This window comes from Erpetoichthys calabaricus, chromosome 1 (genome assembly GCF_900747795.2).
Source record: "Erpetoichthys calabaricus chromosome 1, fErpCal1.3, whole genome shotgun sequence".
NCBI lineage: Eukaryota > Metazoa > Chordata > Cladistia > Polypteriformes > Polypteridae > Erpetoichthys > Erpetoichthys calabaricus.
Window position 1 is genome coordinate 263,942,616 of NC_041394.2, and position 24,157 is coordinate 263,966,772.

General features: G+C 39.2%; 1 protein-coding gene across 1 annotated transcript in view; it reads left to right on the forward strand.

Moving 5' to 3' along the window:
- The window catches only part of rbm28 (RNA binding motif protein 28), an 83,781-nt gene that overhangs the window by 31,805 nt on the left and 27,819 nt on the right, over positions 1 to 24,157 (forward strand). Inside the window, exons 11-14 of the mRNA XM_028814853.2 lie at positions 8,405 to 8,478; positions 18,573 to 18,708; positions 18,977 to 19,041; positions 20,636 to 20,794. Coding sequence (XP_028670686.1) covers positions 8,405 to 8,478; positions 18,573 to 18,708; positions 18,977 to 19,041; positions 20,636 to 20,794 — 434 coding nt within the window. The remainder of the gene's footprint in view (positions 1 to 8,404; positions 8,479 to 18,572; positions 18,709 to 18,976; positions 19,042 to 20,635; positions 20,795 to 24,157) is intronic.

Genomic DNA, 24,157 nt, shown 5'->3' on the forward strand with positions numbered 1-24,157 from the left:
TTTTTATTATTTAGGGAGAAAAAAAATCCAAACCTACATGGCCCTGTGTGAAAAAGTAATTGCCCCCTTGTTAAAAAATAACCTAACTGTGGTGTATCACACCTGAGTTCAATTTCCGTAGCCACCCCCAGGCCTGATTACTGCCACACCTGTTTCAATCAAGAAATCACTTAAATAGGAGCTGCCTGACACAGAGAAGTAGACCAAAAGCACCTCAAAAGCTAGACATCATGCCAAGATCCAAAGAAATTCAGGAACAAATGAGAACAGAAGTAATTGAGATCTATCAGTCTGGTAAAGGTTATAAAGCCATTTCTAAAGCTTTGGGACTCCAGCGAACCACAGTGAGAGCCATTATCCACAAATGGCAAAAACATGGAACAGTGGTGAACCTTCCCAGGAGTGGCCGGCCGACCAAAATTACCCCAAGAGCGCAGAGACGACTCATCCGAGAGGTCACAAAAGACCCCAGGACAACGTCTAAAGAACTACAGGCCTCACTTGCCTCAATTAAGGTCAGTGTTCATGACTCCACCATAAGAAAGAGACTGGGCAAAAACGGCCTGTATGGCAGATTTCCAAGACGCAAACCACTGTTAAGCAAAAAGAACATTAGGGCTCGTCTCAATTTTGCTAAGAAACATCTCAATGATTGCCAAGACTTTTGGGAAAATACCTTGTGGACTGATGAGTCAAAAGTTGAACGTTTTGGAAGGCAAATGTCCCGTTACATCTGCCGTAAAAGGAACACAGCATTTCAGAAAAAGAACATCATACCAACAGTAAAATATGGTGGTGGTAGTGTGATGGTCTGGGGTTGTTTTGCTGCTTCAGGACCTGGAAGGCTTGCTGTGATAGATGGAACCATGAATTCTACTGTCTACCAAAAAATCCTGAAGGAGAATGTCCGGCCATATGTTCGTCAACTCAAGCTGAAGCGATCTTGGGTGCTGCAACAGGACAATGACCCAAAACACACCAGCAAATCCACCTCTGAATGGCTGAAGAAAAACAAAATGAAGACTTTGGAGTGGCCTAGTCAAAGTCCTGACCTGAATCCAATTGAGATGCTATGGCATGACCTTAAAAAGGCGGTTCATGCTAGAAAACCCTCAAATAAAGCTGAATTACAACAATTTTGCAAAGATGAGTGGGCCAAAATTCCTCCAGAGCGCTGTAAAAGACTCATTGCAAGTTATTGCAAACGCTTGATTGCAGTTATTGCTGCTAAGGGTGGCCCAACCAGTTATTAGGTTCAGGGGGCAATTACTTTTTCACACAGGGCCATGTAGGTTTGGATTTTTTTTTCTCCCTAAATAATAAAAACCACCATTTACAAACTGCATTTTGTGTTTACTTGTGTTATATTTGACTAATGGTTAAATGTGTTTGATGATCAGAAACATTTTGTGTGACAAACATGCAAAAGAATAAGAAATCAGGAAGGGGGCAAATAGTTTTTCACACCACTGTACATACAAGACCGCAAGACAAGGACATTAGTTAGTCTTTACTATTTGTTAATTTATTTTTATTTTTAAAGTTGTGTTTTTTTTTAATTGTGTTTTTCTCAAACAGTTAAATAAAAAAAAATGCTTTATTTTCCTCCTGGGCAACACTGGGCATTTCAGCTATTATAATACAAGTTTGCATCTATGGTCTTTGAAAAAGGACTGCTTCCCACCCCAAACTCTGAAATAATGTGTCCGAACCGAAGGAAATGATCACAACATTGGCCACGGCTACGGCCTGATCCTCGATCTGTCGGTTTTTCGAAACTTTTGCTGGATGTGTTGTCATAGCAGCACATCCAAATCCTCAAACCTGCTCGGAGCAGGTTTGTTCGATGTAAGCAAGGATTAGCTCACACACTTAATCAGTGTCCGTGCGTGGAATTCATTCAGTTATGGCTTCACCATTCATGAATGAGCGACCAATTGATATCGGTACACAAATTATAAGAAGAGAATTTCATATAGAGAGGGTTTTGCGTGATCGGCAAGATCCTTTATTGTTCCCAGAGGAAATTCTTTTCGAAAGATACCGCTTTAGCCGAGGGGGAATATTGTACCTCAAAAATTTATTAGGACCTTATATTCGAAGTCAAACTCTGCGAAATCGGGCTCTCACAACCACACAGACAGTATGCACTGCTTTGAGGTATTTTGCAAGCGGCACTTTTTTATATACTGTAGGCAATGCAGAAAATCTATCTAAAAGTGCAGTTTGCCAGGCGATTCGTAAAGCCTGTTTGGCTCTGAAATATTTCCTTCGGGTTTTCATAGTGTTTCCTGGACACCTGCGTGTGCCAACAAAAGAGGCGTTTCATGCCATTGCAGGTAGGGCATACACAGGTAAAAACACCCACACTTCTGTAAAGAATCTCACAAAAAAATCAGCCTAACATTCTCATTACCAGGATTTCCAAATGTGATTGGGACACATGGGACTGATCACAGTGGAGTTTGATCAAACATTATTTGGAAAATGTACCTCTCCTCCTGATGAATAATCAGACACAGTGTCTTCATCAAATATTTGACCTTTGTCAATATCTCGTTGGTCAGACATAAGTTCTAGGGATATGACATTCCCTGCAACTGACCCAACAAAAAAAGAGGGCTATATGGAATCTACCTGTGGCACACATTGAGGACAAATGTATGCAATGACCATCCTTTACCTGAAATGAAGTGACCACTGCATCCTGCCACTGGTTCTGAGGAGGAGCTTCCCCCTGGAATGCCCTCAAAAATAGGGCGATGGGCATTTTGCTGGAGAGCCAACTCTTCTGCAGGGGTTAGGTCTGGACCACATGGACCTCCACCTGTTTTTTGCTTGTCTGCCTTCTTATTGGCTTTAAAATTAATGTTCTTTACATTATATATGATTCTTTATGGCAACAATTCTTTAAATAGTTATATACTAATTTTTACCAGTTTGAAGTATATTCTTGTACTTCACTTTATCCTGTTCCCGTGTTCTCCTTGTGCTCACGTTTGATCTGGAATTATGACATATTAAATAATAATTAATCTGACACATAGGAAATGAAATGCTGCTTTCAGTAAGTACAGTGCACACGCGTTTAATTTGTTGGCCACTTTTTGCCAGCCGTCTTTTCTGGTCTGGGCTGCTTTTTCAGTGTTACCCCTTGTGCATATTAAATCTTGAAATTCTTCATGTCCTTCGAATAAAAGGTCTTGCTCTGCTTGTGTGAAAAAAAAATTTGCCCGTTCTTTTGTCATTTTGTTGCAGCCTATCAAAGACTTGCTTATCATGTTTTCTAGACTCGATATATATGGGCTTTTCAATCAGCATGGGCGCACGCAATCATCTCGGATGATTAGATCCAGCTCGACTAATCTACTACACGGCTGCGTTTGAAAAACCGACTTATCCCGAATGAGTTTCAGTGGCATTAACTCATCCAAGATGAGGCATCTGATCTCAGATGATTTAAGCGACGTACAGAAAATACCCCCCTGGAAATACGTCTATTGAATCGTTTTGACGCGACCTTTAAAGGTATAGTGGGGAAAGTAGAGGAACACATTGAAGAAAATAGATCTAAACTGAAAAAACTTGCCGATCAGCTGGATGATGTTAAGCAGGCATTCACGGCTAGAATAGAAACAGTGGAACAATTGGCATCTAACGCCGATGAAAAAGCTACAGCTCTGAATTCTGAATGCAAAAAACTCGGAGACAGACTTGCGGCCCTGGAAGATGGGTGCAGAAGGAATAATACAGTATTAGAATCTAAGGTCCACCTGAGAAACGTGAAAGTACAAACCCAATGAAATTTGCAGTAGAATTACTCTCTAAAATAATTGGAGATGATTTTAAATCAGATACTGAGATAGCAGCAGCTTATCGCATACGCGGATCAAATACCTTTAAACCTAGGTCTTTTATTGTTTGCGATTACGATGTAAGCTTGATGTGATGGCACTTCTCAGACACAAGCAAGAGATTATATTTGAAAATAATCTCATTCGTATTTTCCCTGACATCTCACCGTCAACAACTGCTAAACGTGCAGCCTTCTACAACATTAAACAGCTGTTACGGAAATCCGATATCAAATACAGCCTCTTGTATCCCAGCAAACTGAAAGTGGATGTTCAAGGCCAATACTACGTATTTTCCAGCAAGGAGAAAGCTGAAAAGGAATTAAGGAAGCTGATCCCGACACTCTTTTGAAAGACAATAGTGAGCCATATCCTGTCATGGCATGGCAAGGAGATATCACCTGCTGTCTGATCCACTTGTAAAGATACGGGTATTATAATTATACATCCTTTTCTCTACTTGGACGCTTTGTTTGTTTTATTTACAGTTATAGATGTGTGTGTGTGTGGAAGTAATTAAAGTATGGTTTGTTTTTTTTTTCTTTTTTTTTCTTTTTCTTTTACTACCTTAAAGGAGACTGTTTAACATCATATCCTTGGTTTATTGTTATTGCTATTATTGCGTTAGGATTTACTATGCTTATCCTAGACCACTTTTTAACACCACTAGGGGGCTTCGCCCCCTGCTCGCTTCGCTCGCCAACCCCTGTGTTTGGTTAATTGGATATACATGTACAATTTTACATTTTTTTTTTTGGAATTGTTTCAATTTCATTATCTTCACTTTTACTTTAAAGCTTCATTAAAAACAATATTTTTTGGAGACACATTGTGACAACGCAACGTATAACTGCCCGTGAGTGAATATTGTTTCTGTTTCTGTAATAAATAATCCGAGTTTTTCTGTTTGTCCCTGTGATTTATTGATTGTCATAGCAAAAGCTATTCTCACGGTAAACTGTAAACATTTTACTACGAATGGCATATCACGATCTCCTTTGGTGTGTAATGTTATTCGCGGAATATATACATCACCTTTCTTTTTGCCTGTTAAAATTTGCATCACTTCTCTGAGATCATCAATATACACCCAACGGAACTGTGTATTTGAAATTTAACTTGTCATTCCTTCAACTGTTGTGGGACCACAGATTCTCATAGCATATGGTTCATTATTGTGTAAATCCACGTTTTGTCCATTGAATGATGCGAATGCTTGAACAATCGCTGACTTCCTAACCCCAAACACAACTTTCTAGCACCCTCTCCAACGCCCCCCCTTACCGCATCAAATCAATACCCCGCTATCAGTCCTCCGTGTTGTACTCCGCCTTCCCTCAATCGGACCTAACAGTCACTTAAAACCAAAAAGCCCTCAACCTGGCTGGGACGCTACAATACTTTCTAATTTTACTGCTTTCATATTCTGTACCTTTGTCTGCATGCGTATCGTGCCATCGTTTGTTTGAGCCTTTTGAATTCCACTGCTTTCATAATCTCTTATCTGCCTTTTTTTCTCTCCAATGCCTTTGGGTCTCTATTCTCCGTATTGTCCTTATACTCTTTATATGCGCTGAGAGCACGTGATTTGTGTGTACTATGTGCTTTTACACGATTGATTTTTTTTTGATGGGTGTGCTCTTATATATTCCGTACTATCTTTGTGGACCTTTGCGGACCCCGCATTGTCTTACATTTGACTCTGGGGTGCAGTGCAGAATCCTCTTTTCTGTGTGGCTGTGTCGTTAGTTGTTAGCTATGGGCGCGTTGTTTATCCAGGCGGGCTCGTGTTTGTATATCCGTCAGTCGAGCTCGTTCGTTTTGAACCCGTGCCTGCTTTGCTTTCGCAGTTTCAGACGCGCATTGTAGGTGCCTGCGTTCATTGATCTTATCCAGGTGGGCTCGTGTGTGTGTGTATCTTTGAGCTGTATTGCGTTTGAATTTGGTGTAAAGCGTTCAGCGGTTTGTACAATCCCAAGCAGCACATTATTCCTAACTTCACTCCGCAGTAGTGCCACTCACAATATGGCGGTGACGCATGCGCCTTCCGTACTATCTCAGGTTTCACTATGCTGTGTAGTGTGGACGTTTGCGGCATCCATACTCTCTCCGGTTTGACTTTGGGCAGGGCGCCGAATCCTGTCGTGTTTGTTTGTTCTGTGGTCGTTCTCTAGGGCCGTGTGTTAGTTGAGCTGTATAGTGTTTGAATTTGGTGTAAAGCGTTCAGCGGTTTGTACAATCCCAAGCAGCACATTTGTTTTATTTGCTATTTCCGTTAGTTGAGCTGTACGCTCCTGCGCAGTACGTCTCTTGGTCCCATCGCCAGTTACCTGCGTCCATGCCATCTGGTTTACCATTCTCGGTTAGTAATATGGATTCCCAGGGTTCATTATTTTATTATCTTAATATTTTAAGATTGCTGAAGATTATATTTTAAGCTTAAAGTCTGTTAATGATTATACTTAGATAGTATTTAGACTTTAGCTGCAATAGATATCTCAAATGCCGCTGCGGGGGTTGGGGGCTTGTTTTGTTTTGGACGTGCTCTGTCTCTCAGTATGTAAGAGGACCAGGACATTGTGAAGTGGGGTCTAGCCTCACGTGGGGAGGCAAAATGGGGGGGGGATATGGGGGGGGAGAGAAAGAGAGCAAGCTATATCTAATCTATCCTTTTAATCCTTATAATTATAACTATCAACGCAACAATAGGCTGTATGGCAATAACTCGTGTGGAAATTGGAAATTAAGATTAAAACTGTCTCACTACCAGTTAAGACTATAAAATGACATCAAAAATTCAGAATCAATGTCTCCATGATGGGACAGTTAACTTTGTGAGCTGGAATGTTAAAGGCCTGAATCAGAAATTAAAGAGAAAGAAAGTATGCTCTCACCTAACAGGCTTAAACGGTAAAATAGTATTTTTACAGGAGACCCACTTACTAAGCAAGGATCAGTTCTGGCTACAAAAAGACTGGACTGGCCAAATGTTCCATTCTAGCTTTACAAAGAAAACTAGAGGTGTGGGAATTCTCATACATAGAACAGTCTCATTTGTAGCATCAGATGTAGTATTGGATCCTGAAGGGAAATATGTGATGGTCATGGGCAACTTGCTCAATTTCGAGGACTTAGATACCATTTCTGCAATATATAAAATTTTATTAGAGTCCCTTCCTTTCAAAGATCCAAGAGGACAATGGGAAAAGATCTCTTAATTAATATATCAGAAAAGGAGTGGAAGGTAGCAATGCAGAGAATTCACTCAAGCTCCATATGCGCAAAGCATACAATTATTCAACTCAAAATCATATATCGAGCTCATCTGTCTCGCTTAAAACTGTCCAAAATATTTCCAGGGTAAGATCCAACCTGCGAATGCTGCAGCCAAGCTCCTGCCTCACTGGGTCACATGTTTTGGGCCTGCACCAAATTAACATCATTTTGGATCAAAATTTTTAAGTGCCTTTCAGACAGCCTTGATGTCACAATCCCTCCTAGCCCATTAACAGCTGTATTCGGTGTTTTTCAGATGGATTTGAAGTGGAAAAGGACAAGCAAACTGTGATTGCATTCACTACACTTTTGGCACGCAGACTTATTTTGTTAAATTGGAAGAATCCTAACTCTCCTCTTATAAGATAGTGTGAAACCAATGTTTTATATTATTTGCAATTGGAAAAAATCAAATTCTCAGTTAGAGAATCTGTACAGAACTTTTTCAAAACCTGGCAGGATCTAATCAATAATATTTTAGAATAAGAAGAAATAATTATCTCCGCATTTCTTTTTCTTCTCCATTTATCTTTATTGCCCTATTAAACTAAACAATTTAGGTATGTTTACAAGCTTTAAGTATTACTCCTTTGACCATGCTCTCCTTCTCAGGGGTGGGGTTTGATTTGTTTTCAATCCTATTTTTTGTAAAAATTGATCTATTTGTACGGAATGATTACAATAAAATTAATAAAATATAAAAAAATAAAAATAAAATAAAATACACCTTCCTGTAAAATATTGTTTTATAGTGAACATCAACAAAAGCCACTAGGAAAAGCAGGAAATAATCTAATGCAGGAATAATATAATCATGGGCAATTATGTATAACATATTCAAGAGTAACCAGCTTCATTAACCTAATAATAAAATTACTTGTCATTTGACTGATGCCTTTATCCAAGGCAGCTTACAACATTTGAGATAGGACTGGTTACATTTCTTTTGGTTTTCCAGTTGAAGTAGAAGCAGGTGAAGTGACTTTGTCATGGTCACACAGTGTCAGTAGCAGGATTTGAACCCCCAACCTTATGATTTGAAGTACTAAGTCCAAAGCCTTAACCACTTCACCACACCGCCTGATAATAATATAGCCCTTTGTGTAAAAACAAATATTGTATATTTCTGATACACCCAATTAACCAACATTATCTTGGAATATTGCCTGGGTAAAGCTGGGTATATTCATTAATTTGCTGATAATCATTCATAAAATATTGTAAAAATCTTTCACACTACATTCTTGTGTTATCTGTTTATTTCATATTTTTAGGCTGTGCTTTTGCCCAGTTCAAGACAAAAGAAGCTACAGACAGTTGTATTAAGGCAGCAGGAGATGATTCTGAGGTAAGAATAAATAGGTTATTTTTTATGACTTACATATAATATTTAATTTCAGAAAACAGCATTGTTAGAAACAAATGATTTGTTTCTTCTTAAGGAAATTGTTCTCTTTAAACAAGTGAATATATATATAGATATATATATATATATATATATATATATATATATATATATATATATATATATATATATATATATATATATACAGTACTGTGCAAAAGTTTTAGGCAGGTGTGAAAAAATGCTATAAACAAAGAATGCTTTCAAAAATGGAAGTGTTAATCATTTATTTTCATCAATCAACAAAATGCAGTGAATGAACAAAAGAGAAATCTAAATCAAATCAATATTTGGTGTGACCAGCCTTTGCCTTCAAAACAGAATCAATTCTTCTAGGTACACTTGCACACAGTTTTTGAAGGAACCCGGCTGGTAGGTTGTTCCAAACATCTTGGAGAACTAACCACAGATCTTCTATGGATGTAGGCTTCCTCACATCCTTCTGTCTCTTCATGTAATCCCAGACACACTCGATGATGTTGAGATCAGGGCTCTGTGGGGGCCATACCATCACTTCCAGGACTTCTTGTTCTTCTTTATGCTGAAGATAGTTCTTAATGACTTTGGTTATATGTTTGGGGTCATTGTCCTGCTGCAGAATAAATTTGGGGCCAATCATACGCCTCCCTGATGGTATTGCATGATGGATAAGTATCTGCCTGTATTTCTCAGCATTGAGAACACCATTAATCCTGACCAAATCTCCAACTCCATTTGCAGAAATGCAGCCCCAAACGTTCAAGGAGCCTCCACCATGCTTCACTGTTGCCTGCAGACACTCATTATTGTACCGCTCTCCAGCCCTTCGACGAACAAACTGCCTTCTGCTACAGCCAAATACTTCAAATTTTGACTCATCAGTCCAGATGATGAGTCATTTTTCTGCACCCCAGTTCCTATGTTTTCGTGCATACTTGAGTCGCTTGGCCTTGTTTCCACGTCGGAGGTATGGCTTTTTGGCTGCAACTCTTCCATGAAGACCACTTCTGGCCAGACTTCTCCGGACAGTAGATGGATGTACCTGGGTCCCACTGGTTTCTGCCAGTTCTGAGCTGATGGCACTGCTGGACATCTTCTGATTTCGAAGGGTAATAAGCTTGATGTGTCTTTCATCTGCTGCACTAAGTTTCCTTGGCTGACCACTGCGTCTATGATTCTCAACGTTGCCCGTTTCTTTGTGCTTCTTCAAAAGAGCTTGAACAGCACATCTTGAAACCCCAGTCTGCTTTGAAATCTTTGTCTGGGAGAGACCTTGCTGATGCAGTATAACTACCTTGTGTCTTGTTGCTGTGCTCAATCTTGCCATGACATGAAACTGTCTTCCACAACCTCACCTTGGTAGCAGAGTTTGGCTGTTCCTCACCCAGTTTTAAGCCTCCTACACAGCTGTTTCTGTTTCAGTTAATGACTGTGTTTCAACCTACGTGTGACATTGATGATCATTAGCACCTGTTTGGTAGAATTGGTTGATCATACACCTGACATAATCCTACAAAATCCCTGACTTTGTGCAAGTGTACCTATAAGAATTGATGCTGGTTTGAAGGCAAAAGGTAGTAACACCAAATATTGATTTGATTTAGATTTTTCTTTTGTTCGCTCACTTTGCATTTTGTAAATTGATAACAATAAACTATCATTATTTATATTTTTGAAAGCATTCTTTGTTTACAGCATTTTTTCACACCTGCCTAAAACTTTATTTTTTTTTGCACAGTACTGTATATATACACACGACGGTAAATAAAAAATACAGGAAACTCATTTATGATATATATCAGGAAAACACTGGAATTAAGCATCTATGGGAACTATGCAAATTCAGGATAGTTGCAGTGTAGTATTTTAAAACTGTTTATATTATTTTATCGATCTCCATTACAGTTAAGTAATGGAAGGTATACTGAACAATCCCCATATACTGTAGGAAGGAAAAAGACATTACAAAATTCACTGGGTAGACTGATAAATTATAAATACAACTTTCAAGACTATATGGGAAATTAAATGTGGTGTAAAAAGTTTTATGGTCATGTAAGAGAATGTGCTTCAATATTCTTCACTTCCTAGATTATTGCTAGATGATTATTTCAGAAAGTAACCCAAACTGATTCCTTCTCAAGATTCTCTGCATCGCCAACAATGTTTAGAAATGCACCTGATGCAAAGAAAAGCAAATTGATGCAAACTGTTTGTCAAGTCTGAACATTGCGCAATGCGTGGTTTCAACTAATTGTATATAAAGTTGTATTTTACAATCTATAGTCACCAAGGAATGCCAAGAGTTCTGTGCTGTCCTTTAACAATATTTTTGCTGGTGGCATAAAGCAGAATTCGCCTCATAATCATAAGTGCAATTATTAAATATTGCTTTGTCTGTGGCTGCTCTCTGTTACCTCAAGGCCTTCAGGTGATCCTTTGCTCTGAATAGTTCAGTCTGTAACCCAGAGACAGTCATTTGAGGTCTCATGCTGTTGGACAGTAGTCAATTGACCCTGTGATGCAGCAAGCTGAAAATATTGCTTTTTTGAATGGTCTCTTAGTTTCATGCACATAATTTTCTTTGAGTGATTCTAGTCTATACAACACACTTGCCAAACTCCTTTATATCGTGTCATCTACTTTAAATCCATGCAGTAGTCTTTCCATATGAGGTAGCCGGTTCGAATCCCCGTCAGTGCCAAAAGAGATCCTACTCTGCTGGGCCCTTGAGCAAGGCCCTTAACCTGTAATTGCTCCAGGGGGCACTGTACAATGGCTGACCCTGCGCTCTGACCCCAAGGGGTATGCGAAAAAAAAAAAAAAAAAACTAACAAACACTGTTGTAAGTCGCTCTGGATAAGAGCGTCTGCTAAATGATGTAAAATGTAAAATGTAAAAATGTAGAGATGAGCTAAAGCCTTTTGTTGAGCACTGCACCCTAGGCAATAGCAAAATTAAAGCAAAGCAAAGAGCCAATGTAAATGGTAACATTTGCTAAATGGAAGTAACATTTATTATAGGGTTCTTGTATGCAGATAAGTCTTCATTTTGTGAATGATAATTTGTATATAGAATTTGTCCATCAAAACTTTGGAAAGGTAAGTTTTTCATTCCCATTCTTGCAGGCCAGACAGATACCAACAAGATTTAGTCTTGCTATGATATGATTGACATTTTTTATTTGATGAATAGAGCAGCAGATGTTAAATCTGTTTGTTTATGCATACTTTAGTTATTAGGACTTCATTTTTACTAATATGGGAGTTAGTGTTAAGTGTGTAGTACACTTTGTTAATGTTAACAATCACTGTCCACTGACATGTTAAAGTGACTTTTTAAACAACTTTACCATCATTAAACTGCATAATATATAAACTAATAAATAATAACAATAAAATAAATAATAGTGCAACTTCCAGTAATAATACTATTACATCAAAACTTCAAGCCCAGGTACATTACACAGTATTCACCAAACTAAAATAAAACAAGTGCAACTTGGAGATGACATCTTTACCAACTGAACCGTCATTAAGGAAAATTGCATTAATATAGACCTTGCTTCAAGCTAAGCTATATAATATAATATATAATAAATAATAAAACTGCAACTTGCATTTATAATACTATTTGTTGTTTAGTGGGTCAAAAAAAAAAAAGGTCCGTTTTTAAATCCAGTTCGCCGTGTCTGTCTTCGTGGGCGCGATTGCTCGACCGCAGGGAGTTGATGAGGTGATTGGGGCGAGTCGCATCTGATCATTCTCAATTGCTTCGTCGGCTTAGTGTGGTGTGTGAATAAGGCGCTGAGCCCACGGACGGAGACGTATATTTATGGGCCGGCAGGATGGGGGAAGGAAAAAAGAAAAGATAGAACACAAGGAGGTTAAAGAAGGGAAAAGGCAGTCATGGGAGACGATCCAGACACCAGGAAGGAGAAGGCAGCACGAGCTGGGGCTCCGTGAGGGAGTGCAGGCTTAGGTGATCTAGGGGCTGGTTCACCCCACTGAGTAAGCGTGTGGAGTGGGGCGAGTGAAATGTAAGACCTCCAAATGGATCTGAGGAGTGACTTGAGTGAGCACGAAGGAAGACGGGAGGTGTGCCGACCTCGGACGGTCTGGCTGTGCAGTGTGGCGGCAGCCAAAACAGGGGTTGGCAGAAAGCAGTTCGGGCTGCTAAGGCTCCGTCAGCAACGCCAGTGAAGGGTGAGCCATGGAGACAGAAGGTGGTGTGCTGCGATAGGGCGAGGAGAGAGACTGCGTTTTAATGGATATATTTATTATGGATTTTATCCCCACATTTCACTGGCTTTATGGATTTGCTATTTATTTGGGTACTGTATTTTTCTGAACACTGTCCAACGGACACTTTTGGTTTTACTTTGACTGTTTTTAACAAAAGCACTTGGGCACTTTCCAACATCCCCTGGCTTCAGTGAGATTTCTCAGCTCATCTCGGTCATAACTATTAACGGTGTTGGTTCAACAGACTCCCATGTAGGAAGAGGGAGTCTGTAGGGGACCGGCACCGTCACAGTATTACACAGTAACCAGATACATTACACAGTATTGAAAAAATAAAATAAAACAAGTACAACCTGGCTTGCAGTATTATCTATTAGTATAGAAACAGTATTCGTACATTTGAACATAATGCTCCACATCCGACCTTTTAAAACCAAAGTATCTACAGATAACAGATACAGCACCTTTTTTCGTCAAAAGTTCTTCTGTGTTATCATGTTTAACTTTATCGTCTGCTACAGCTTCAGTTTCAGAATGTTCCCTGTCCATTTTCACCGCTCAATACCTCCACTAACACATGTACTCTGTTGGATGCGTATTTTGCGGTGCACCAGTGAAAAAGGTCCCCCTTAAACAGTTTCCCGCTGCGCCACGTTCCGAATGTTGTTTAGGCTATTTAAACCGGTGTTCCGGTATAAGAAAAATCTATACCATAACAAAAATAAAAAATGGTTTTTGGTATGAACCGGTATACCGCCCAGCACTAAATACTGCCAAATGTATCCAGACAGCAAAAGAAAGACTAGGGATTGGAAAGCAATGCATGTAGTTCACTTAAAATTGCTTGAATTTTGGTGCAGGATTTCAGGTATTTCACTCTTTCAAAGCAAAAAAAATAGTTCCATTATTGCACTTTTGTCATTATAAAAGTTGCTGAGAAATAAAAAATACATGATTTCTGTATGCTTTGAGAGCATGATGATGTAACTAATCTACTTTTAGTTGAATGAGTTGGTAAGATGGAAAGAGCGTTAGTTTTTTAGTACTGCACCATACATAGCCACAGTAAAGCAATGGAAGCTTTGCATTCATCGCTGGGTTATCATGAACATGTGTACAGTTATCCATTCAAGTACAGTAATCCCTCCTCCATCGCGGGGGTTGCGTTCCAGAGCCACCCGCGAAATAAGAAAATCCGCGAAGTAGAAACCATATGTTTATATGGTTATTTTTATATTGTCATGCTTGGGTCACAGATTTGCGCAGAAACACAGGAGGTTGTAGAGAGACAGGAACGTTATTCAAACACTGCAAACAAACATTTGTCTCTTTTTCAAAAGTTTAAACTGTGCTCCATGACAAGACAGAGATGACAGTTCCGTCTCACAATTAAAAGAATGCAAACATATCTTCCTCTTCAAAGGAGTCAGGAGCAGAGACTGTCATAAAGGCAGAGGAAAATCAATAGGGCTGTTTGGCTTTTTAAGTATGCGAAGCACCGCGGCACAAAGCTGTTGAAGGCGGCAGCTCACACCCCCTCCGTCAAGAGCACAGAAAGAGAGAGAGATAGAGAGAGACAGAGAAAAACAAGCAAGCAAAAATCAATACATGCCCTTCGAGCTTTTAAGTATGCGAAGCACGGTGCAGCATGTCGTTTCAGGAAGCAGCTGCACAAAAGATAGCAACGTGAAGATAATCTTTCAGCATTTTTAGACTAGCGTCCGAATCGTCTAGGTGTGGGAACAGCCCCCCTGCTCAATCCCCCTACGTCAGGATCAGAGAAAGTCAGCGCAAGAGAAAGAGAAATGTAAGCTGGGTAGCTTCTCAGCCATCTGCCAATAGCATCCCTTGTATGAAATCAACTGGGCAAACCAACTGAGGAAGCATGTACCAGAAATTAAAAGACCCATTGTCCGCAGAAACCCGCGAAGCAGCGAAAAATCCGCGATATATATTTAAATATGCTGACATATAAAATCCGCGATAGAGTGAAGCCGCGAAAGGCGAAGCGCGATATAGCGAGGGATTACTGTACCAATTTCCTGACAATTATATCCAGTCTTGGGTTATCGGGAGTTAGTGCTTATTCCTGCACTGACACAAAACAAGAGCCAACCTTACACGGGGTGCCACCTCACCCATATTTGCCCATACATCATTCCAAAATGTAATACGTGAGCATTTCAAAACTGCTACATTGGTCATACAGTGGTGTGAAAAAGTATTTGCCCCCTTCCTGATTTCTTATTCTTTTGCATGTTTGTCACACAAAATGTTTCTGATCATCAAACACATTTAACCATTAGTCAAATATAACACAAGTAAACACAAAATGCAGTTTTTAAATGATGGTGTTTATTATTTAGGGAGAAAAAAAATCCAAACCTACATGGCCCTGTGTGAAAAAGTAATTGCCCCCTTGTTAAACCTGAGTTCAATTTCCGTAGCCACCCCCAGGCCTGATTACTGCCACACCTGTTTCAATCAAGAAATCACTTAAATAGGAGCTGCCTGACACAGAGAAGTAGACCAAAAGCACCTCAAAAGCTAGACATCATGCCAAGATCCAAAGAAATTCAGGAACAAATGAGAACAGAAGTAATTGAGATCTATCAGTCTGGCAAAGGTTATAAAGCCATTTCTAAAGCTTTGGGACTCCAGCGAACCACAGTGAGAGCCATTATCCACAAATGGCAAAAACATCGAACAGTGGTGAACCTTCCCAGGAGTGGCTGGCCGACCAAAATTACCCCAAGAGCGCAGAGACGACTCATCCGAGAGGTCACAAAAGACCCCAGGACAACGTCTAAAGAACTGCAGGCCTCACTTGCCTCAATTAAGGTCAGTGTTCACGACTCCACCATAAGAAAGAGACTGGGCAAAAACGGCCTGCATGGCGGATTTCCAAGACGCAAACCACTGTTAAGCAAAAAGAACATTAGGGCTCGTCTCAATTTTGCTAAGAAACATCTCAATGATTGCCAAGACTTTTGGGAAAATACCTTGTGGACTGATGAGTCAAAAGTTGAACTTTTTGGAAGGCAAATGTCCCGTTACATCTGGCGTAAAAGGAACACAGCATTTCAGAAAAAGAACATCATACCAACAGTAAAATATGGTGGTGGTAGTGTGATGGTCTGGGGTTGTTTTGCTGCTTCAGGACCTGGAAGGCTTGCTGTGATAGATGGAACCATGAATTCTACTATCTACCAAAAAATCCTGAAGGAGAATGTCCGGCCATCTGTTCGTCAACTCAAGCTGAAGCGATCTTGGGTGCTGCAACAGGACAATGACCCAAAACACACCAGCAAATCCACCTCTGAATGGCTGAAGAAAAACAAAATGAAGACTTTGGAGTGGCCTAGTCAAAGTCCTGACCTGAATCCAATTGAGATGCTATGGCATGACCTTAAAAAGGCGGTTTATGCTAGAAAACCCTCAAATAAAGCTGAATTACAACAATTTTGCAAAGATGAGTGGGCCAAAATTCCTCCAGAGCACTGTAAAAGATTCATTGCAAGTTATCGCAAACACTTGATTGCAGTTATTGCTGCTAAGGGTGGCCCAACCAGTTATTAGGTTCAGGGGGCAATTACTTTTTCACACAGGGCCATGTAGGTTTGGATTTTTTTTTCTCCCTAAATAATAAAAACCACCATTTACAAACTGCATTTTGTGTTTACTTGTGTTATATTTGACTAATGGTTAAATGTGTTTGATGATCAGAAACATTTTGTGTGACAAACATGCAAAAGAATAAGAAATCAGGAAGGGGGCAAATAGTATTTCACACCACTGTATATATATATTTTGACTTTTAAGGGAAATCTCTCTAATTATACGACATGCAGTGTGTTAAAGGAAGCGGAGGTCAAGACATGCAATAAGCAGGGCTACTGAAATTACATACTTAATTCCTGAAAACCAATCACCAAACACTGCATTTATATGTCTCGTAGGGTTTTTTGAAACTATAGTAATGTTTATTAGCATAACAACTAAAATTTGACTAAAGCACTTACGACACATATTTCAAATGGTTACAGAGTGATTGTAATGCCATCTTCATTTAATCATTCCAGTTTAGTGACTAATTTTGCATTATTACACAGGCATAAGCAATAGTAAAGTCTGATCATTTAAGTGAGCCAGCTTGTAAACAAGAGCAAAGGATGTTTTAATAGGAATCCTGGAATAATAATCTTAAATTGACAAATTTGATTTTTACAAAGTTAGCCTTAAAGTTGTAACACATGTAAAAAAAAAAGAGGGAATGATTTGGGAAATTCAAGTTTCAGGTCTGACATCCATCCATCCATTTTCCAACCCGCTGAATCCGAACACAGGGTCACGGGGGTCTGCCGGAGCCAATCCCAGCCAACACAGGGCACAAGGCAGGAAACAATCCTGGGCAGGGTGCCAACCCACCGCAGGACACACACAAACACACCCACACACCAAGCACACACTAGGGCCAATTTAGAATCGCCAGTCCACCTAACCTGCATGTCTTTGGACTGTGGGAGGAAACCGGAGCCCCCGGAGGAAACCCACGCAGACACGGGGAGAACATGCAAACTCTACGCAGGGAGGACCCGGGAATCGAACCCAGGTCCCCAGATCTCCCACAGGTCTGACATATAAAGTTTAAATTAATTTGACTTATCCATTAAATACTACTTTTTGTTGACCTGCCAATGTTTCCTCCTCCATATACTAATATAAACAAAAATCTCACAACAGCAAATGTCACAAATCTGCCAAATTGATTTTCTTAACAAAACTGATATGAAAGGTTTATTATTACTGAAGAGTTTATGTAAATTAAATCATTATGAATCATCTTTTTTGTTCAGTAATGTATGTGATGATAGTATAATAATGTTTACATTTTTATTTATTTTTTTTATTTTATTTGAGGAAAATAACATTCCATACAATTATGTCGAAGCTAACAAAACAGAGTTCAGCCTCCACTTGAGAAAGAGACAAGAGCCATCAAGTTGTTGTTCTCCACTTTAAGCCCATCCGGGAGTAAACCAAATACAGCTGTTAATGGGTTAGGAGTGATTGTGACACCAAGGCTTGTCTGATAGGCATGCAAAGAGTTTTGTCCAAAACAATGTTAATTTTATGCAATCCCAAAACATGTGGCCCAGTGAGGCTAGTGCTAAATTGCAACTTTCGCAGGTTGGTTCTTGCCCTGGATACATTTTGGACAATTTCAAGATAAATGTAATCAATGAATCATTCTCACATTTTTATTTTTAAGATTTAATTTAAGCAGTATTTATTTTTTGTTTACTAGAGAAAAATGTCTGTGAATAAATTTAGTAGGTGCGTGTGTTACAATAAACCAAGTAGTTCCTAATGATCATATCATTGTTTTTAATGCAGTGTATATATATATATATATATATATATAATATATATATGTGTGTGTGTGTGTGTATGATTTTTTTTTTTTTTTTGTTACGGATTGCTGAAAATGTTATTGCAGTCAATAGTTATTCATTTGCTTGTTGTATTTGTGAAGTTCTAAAACTTTTAAGTTCATTCTTCACTTTTAACCGAAACAATTAGCAGGTAGTGTTTTCAGGAAGGACAGAAATGCTGCCAGTCCAACAACAAATGCCTGTTGCCAAATGATGCAAATCCCTAAAATTAAGCCTTCACTTCATTTGTGTGCCCCACACCCAAATATGAAAATTATCTTTGATTTATTTTTTTACTTGGCCTGTTCCCCGTTATACATACCTAATGTCAATGTACATAATTTGAAGTGCTGGATTTTTATTTATTTTTCTTTTATAGACTGGTGGACTTAAACTTGATGGTCGCAAGTTAAATATCGTTCTTGCAGTTAGTCGAGAGGATGCTGTAAAACTTAAGGACAAAAAAGTGAAGAAGCCCACAGGAACACGTAATTTGTATCTGGCCAGAGAAGGACGTAAGTGTGATTTGTAGTTGTTGCTATAATGGTTTGACGTTTTATTTTACTTTAGTAATGTACTTGATTCAATGCAAGATAAAGCTGGTTAAAAAACTCATTTATTCATTGTCACTCCATTTTGAGATCTAAGTACATAATATTTTTAAAACAGTAACATTATCTTTTCTGAATCTAGAAATTTTGAACAGTCAGCACAGTATGTTTAAAGGTCAGTTTTGTCTTAAGTCTTTTTTTTTTTTTTCTTTTTTTCTTTTTTCATTTGCAGTTATCCGCAGTGGGACAAAAGCAGCTGAAGGGCTGGACCCAGCTGATCTTGCCTTGAGGACAAAAGTGAGCATTTCAGTGCTTAACTGACTAGTAGAATGCATGTGATTTTATGTGATGCCTTTTTCAAAATTTTCTTTTATTGGTTTTAATTAATCATACTAAGAAGGACTTAAATACACAATATACCTTATGCGCTTCTGTGGAATATTATTTACCAGCAGCCCCGCGATTCTCGAAAGAATCGCAAATCCAAGAATAGCAATCACTTTCTGTTCCCTCCGATATTTGTAGGGATTAAATATCATGGAGGGTGGTTGCGTCCACAGTGCCACTCACAGTATGGCGGCGACGTTGATGTACGATTCTGCTAGTCATGAGGCGTGTTTCAGAAGCACGTTGTAGGCGCCTTCTTGTATTGTTTTTATCCATGCAGTCTCGCATTTGGCAGCGGCGGTAGTGTGAACGACTTGCCTGTTGCCTCTGGCATCTGTGCATATATACTGTACAATCTGCCGTGCACGCTGTACCTCAGGTTTAGTTTACAGGTCGTAGCCACACAGGCTCATTTTTGTATTACTAATCGTTGAGCTCCTTCGTTTTGGAGCCGTGACTCCTTATTGTTTTTATCTATGCGGTCTCGTCTTTGTTGTTCTGTGGCTGTGTCGTTAGGAAGATGTCGTTTACTGTTAGGAATCATAATTCAACTTAATTTTAATAGTGATTGGTAGATGCAAAAGCAAATGAACTATTGTAGGATCTAATGCATTCCATAAAGCTGTTATTTTCGGGTACATTGTTAGTCAAAAGCTTCCGTACATATTCAGGATATTCATCCAAAGGAGGCAGCTTAACTTGACCTTTTAGACAACAACGTGTAAACTCATTAGTTGTACTGCCAGTTTTTTCTTCAAGGAAGTTACGTGAATGACAATGACTGCAAATGACACTCATTAATCCCAATGAATTTTCATGAACAGTGGACTCATTATAGAATGCGTTGTCAGCTAACTGGCAGAATTGTTCAGCGTCTGTCCGTCGTTTCTGTCTTTGGCTTTTTCTTTGTTGGAATACTGAACGTCTTAAACCTTTTAAATGACTTTGTAGCCCTTCTGATGTTTCTTTTTGGATCCGTGCCTCTCTTGCATGTAGTGTTTTAGAAGCGCGTTGTAGGCGCCTTCGTTCATTGTTTTCATCCCTACGGGCTCAGTTTTGTATTTGTAATCGTTGAGCTCTTTGTTTTTGGAGCTGTGACTCTGTCCATTACTTGAGGTGTTTCGTTTTGGAGCCGTGACTTCTTTGCTTCTGGTGTTTGTGAAGTGCTTTGTAGGAGCCTCTGTTTATTGTTTTTATCCATGCGGTCTCGTTTTTGTTTCTCTGTTACTGATTTACCGTTATGTGATTCAAACATGCTACACAGACTGCTGACACAGTGGGTTAGAGCAAGTTTAGTTTACAGGTTGTGTTGTTTGGGCGCCACCTACTGACTCTGGGAAGCCACTGTGTTTGACTCTGGCGCGCAGTGCACATGCGTTTCGGTGCGTCCGCTGTGCATAAATTAAACTGTCGTTTAGTAATATAGATTCCACCTTTGTGTAAGATGATATCATTTGGTTATAAATGTACTGCTGCTTATAAAAATGTTTGTTTTTTATTTTAGATTGAAGAGCGCAAAAGACAAAAGCTGAATAACGTTAATGTCTTTGTTTCTCAAACAAGACTGTGTATTCATAATTTACCAAAATCTGTGGATAAGAAGATCCTGCACAAACTGTGTTTGAATGCGGCAGGTGGAGGCAAGGAAGTTAGTATAAAAAAGGTAAGTGTGTTATGGAAATAAATAACAATGTACAGTACATTTTCAAATTACTGCAGCATGTGATACATTACTTTATATGAGGATTGTCTGGGTTCCATGCGGAATTTTATCGTTTGTCGAGTGTTAGCCTGTCGAAACCTGTTCTGCTGTGTAGAGGGATTATTCAAGTGGTTGCATGTTTTTGTTCAGATGTTTTGCTCCCTCTCTTCCTTCAGAATGAACACGAGAAGCAAACTAACTGAGAGCGCGCAGCCGGCGCTAGCGGCGAAGTTCCCGACTCCGTGCATGCGTGACTTTCGAGTAATGATTTTTTACGACTTTTCTGATGGTTTAATCCGCTTGGTGGAACGCACCATGTTTGCCATCTTTTTCATCATCGATGGCATTGTCGCGTCAATTCCGCTGATGGAGAGGAAAACTGTGACCTCTGAGTGGTACACCACTCAGTGCCTGCCTGACGTTTTTTCTGCAATGGCTAGAGGCCGGTCCAAGAACTGGTGAAGGCACTTTTTGCATCATGACAATGCGCCAGCCCACACGGCTAATGCAACGAAGCATTTCATTGAAGACAGTGGTGTCAACGTTTTGAACCCGCCACCCTACTCGCCTGATCTTGCACCATGTGACTTTTGGCTCTTCCCGAAGGTGACAGAAGGCCACAACTTCGAAACTCGAGAGGAACTGATTGCAGCTGTCAAAGAACAGCTGGACAACCTCCCAAAGACAGCCTTTCGCGAGTGTTTTGCGCCGTGGGTCAGAAGAGCCCAAAAGTGCATTGATGTTGGCGGTAAATATTTGGAAAAAGTTTAAAAAGGATCGAAGTACATGAGAAAAATAGAAAAAAAAATCCTTGGCTACTTATTTCGAGTGATTCCGCGCGGAACCCAGACAAACCCTCGTAGGATCTTATTAGGGATAGGCTTAGAATACTGCTCAGATTTACCAATGTAGAAAAGTAACAATATAATACAGAATGTGAATTGAAGCATACCTATAAGCACACATCTGTCTTCATGGGTTGTTGTTATTGCATTTAAAGTTTTCGTGTCTGTCAGATGATAAAGCAAAGTAAGGCCAGTTAGCAACAAAGGTGGAGAAAAAAAAAAAAAAACCTATTCATATTTTTCCTGAAGAAGTAAACCCTTATTCATAGGCCTCAAAAAAAATTCAACTCTGTTCTTGCACATTTTAAGATGTATGTGGTAGTGTTTTTGACAATGGTGAAAATCATACATTGTTATAAATAATGCCTGTCACTTCTAATTCCCTAAAATTTAATTTCCCATTATGAAGCTCACCTTTACTTTTGCCAAAACATTTTTATACCAATTGTAAATTAATGCAGATAAACCTATGAGTGTTTAAAAACATTTTTCCTTGTTCATGTGTTGAATGTTTTTAACTTCAGCAGCATGATTTTTCTGTCTATTACTTTTAATATACAGTACACCCCCAAAATTCACGGGGGTTACGTTCCTAAAGCACCCGCAAATTATGAAAAACCGCAAATTTTGGGTTTGGTTAAAAAAAATGCCTATTTTCATAGTTTAAACACTAAATATGCCCCAAAACACTTTAAATTAATTTCAAACTGCTTAATACATTACCTAAAAATAAAGCATGTAAAGGTAAACCTGAATACTGCTATGTCTCCCGCATTGCTAGAATGTAAAATACCGATGTTACCTCTATATGTACTGTAATTCATGCAAGCGCGTTTTCATTGCCAGAAGCCTTAGACGGTGCAGCTTGTTTCGGCGCCATCTTGGGGCTTTAACCGTTAAACTGCCACATACTTGGAGGTTAATGCATCCCTGGACGCCAAATACTTTTTTGCTGCACTTTAAGTAAATGTCACAATTAACAAAGAAAAATTGTGCAAAGAGCATCACAATTACTGCAACACTGATCATTTTACACACTGCTAATGAACTGTAAAAAGTATTTAAAAAAAAAAAACTACTGGAACAATATGTACAAAGTGCAACTGACGCCATGTATGTGAATCACTGAACCAACTGCACTGCACGCAAGCACACAGAGGTAAGCGCCGACGCTGGCAGGGTGTCACACTTGGGTCACAGAAACACAGGAGATTGTAGAGACAGGAACTTTATTTAAACACTTCAAACAAACATGTCTCTTTCAGAAGAGAAACGAGCTCAGTATGCAGTTAGTTATCGATTGAACAATAGACAAACATCGTAGGGGAGCACAACCTCCAACAAAGCAAACCAGTAATCAAACAGCAAATAAAGAATGTAATGAAAACAAATGAAATAAGAAAACCACGATACCGCCCCTGTTCCCCTCACGGCAATTACACATTAAATACAACAAAGCACACACAGTAAATCATGAAAAAGTTCATGAAAAACGGCAATGGATGAAATGTAATTATGAAAATAGATAGTCCAGAAATCTGCACGTTGAACGGGAATGTAAAGATAGTCCTACCAGTAGTTCCTGAAATGGAGAAGACTGGTTCAGGAGCGCTCCTTTCTTTGCAAGATGGCCATGAATCCACTTACATTCCTCAAGTACACAGGCTGACGGCAAACAATCCAGACACACGAAACAATCCAGGACAAAATGAATAAGTAATAATAATAATAATAATTCATTACATTTATATAGCGCTTTTCAAAGTACAGGTAACCCAACAAAAGGCAGACAGACAGGAACTTGAAACACAAATTACAAAAACTTTTTTTTTGCTTTTGGTCACTGGCCCCCTTTTTAAAAGCCGCGCTGACACCCTTTGACCTCAACAGCCCCAGCACCCTCAGCAGAAGACCAATCAGAGCCACTGCAGGGACTGCTGGGTGTTGCAGTTTCAAATTCTATTGGCTACTTTCTCTGTTCCAAGCTGCGGTTCTCTCTACAGTACAGTATTGCCATGAAAAAAGCCATAAAAATTGCAGAGGATATTTGTGGTTTCCGCTAACAATTATTACTTAGGTTCTAAGGAAAAATCCGCGAATGACTGTGGCAGTGAACTCTGAACCGCAACTTCGCGGGGGTCTACTGTATCCGTATTAGTTTCATCGAAGATGGCTGAAATAACACAGAAACATTGATCCTATTTTCCACACCTGATTTCATGTTATTTTAGGAAATATGGCAAATGCATTTAATTTGTCATTTACTTGCTAACTCATAGTTGCATAATTGCATAACCCTGCTCCTTTGTTGTATATATTACTTTGACGACCATTATTGATGGGCACGCTGTGGTCTCTGACATTATACAGTATTTGGTGAGGATTTTTCAATCTTTTAAGTGGTTATGTGTTTAATTTTTAAGATGAGGAAAATAGCTTACACAGATTTACATATATAAAATAGCAGTCTAAAATAACA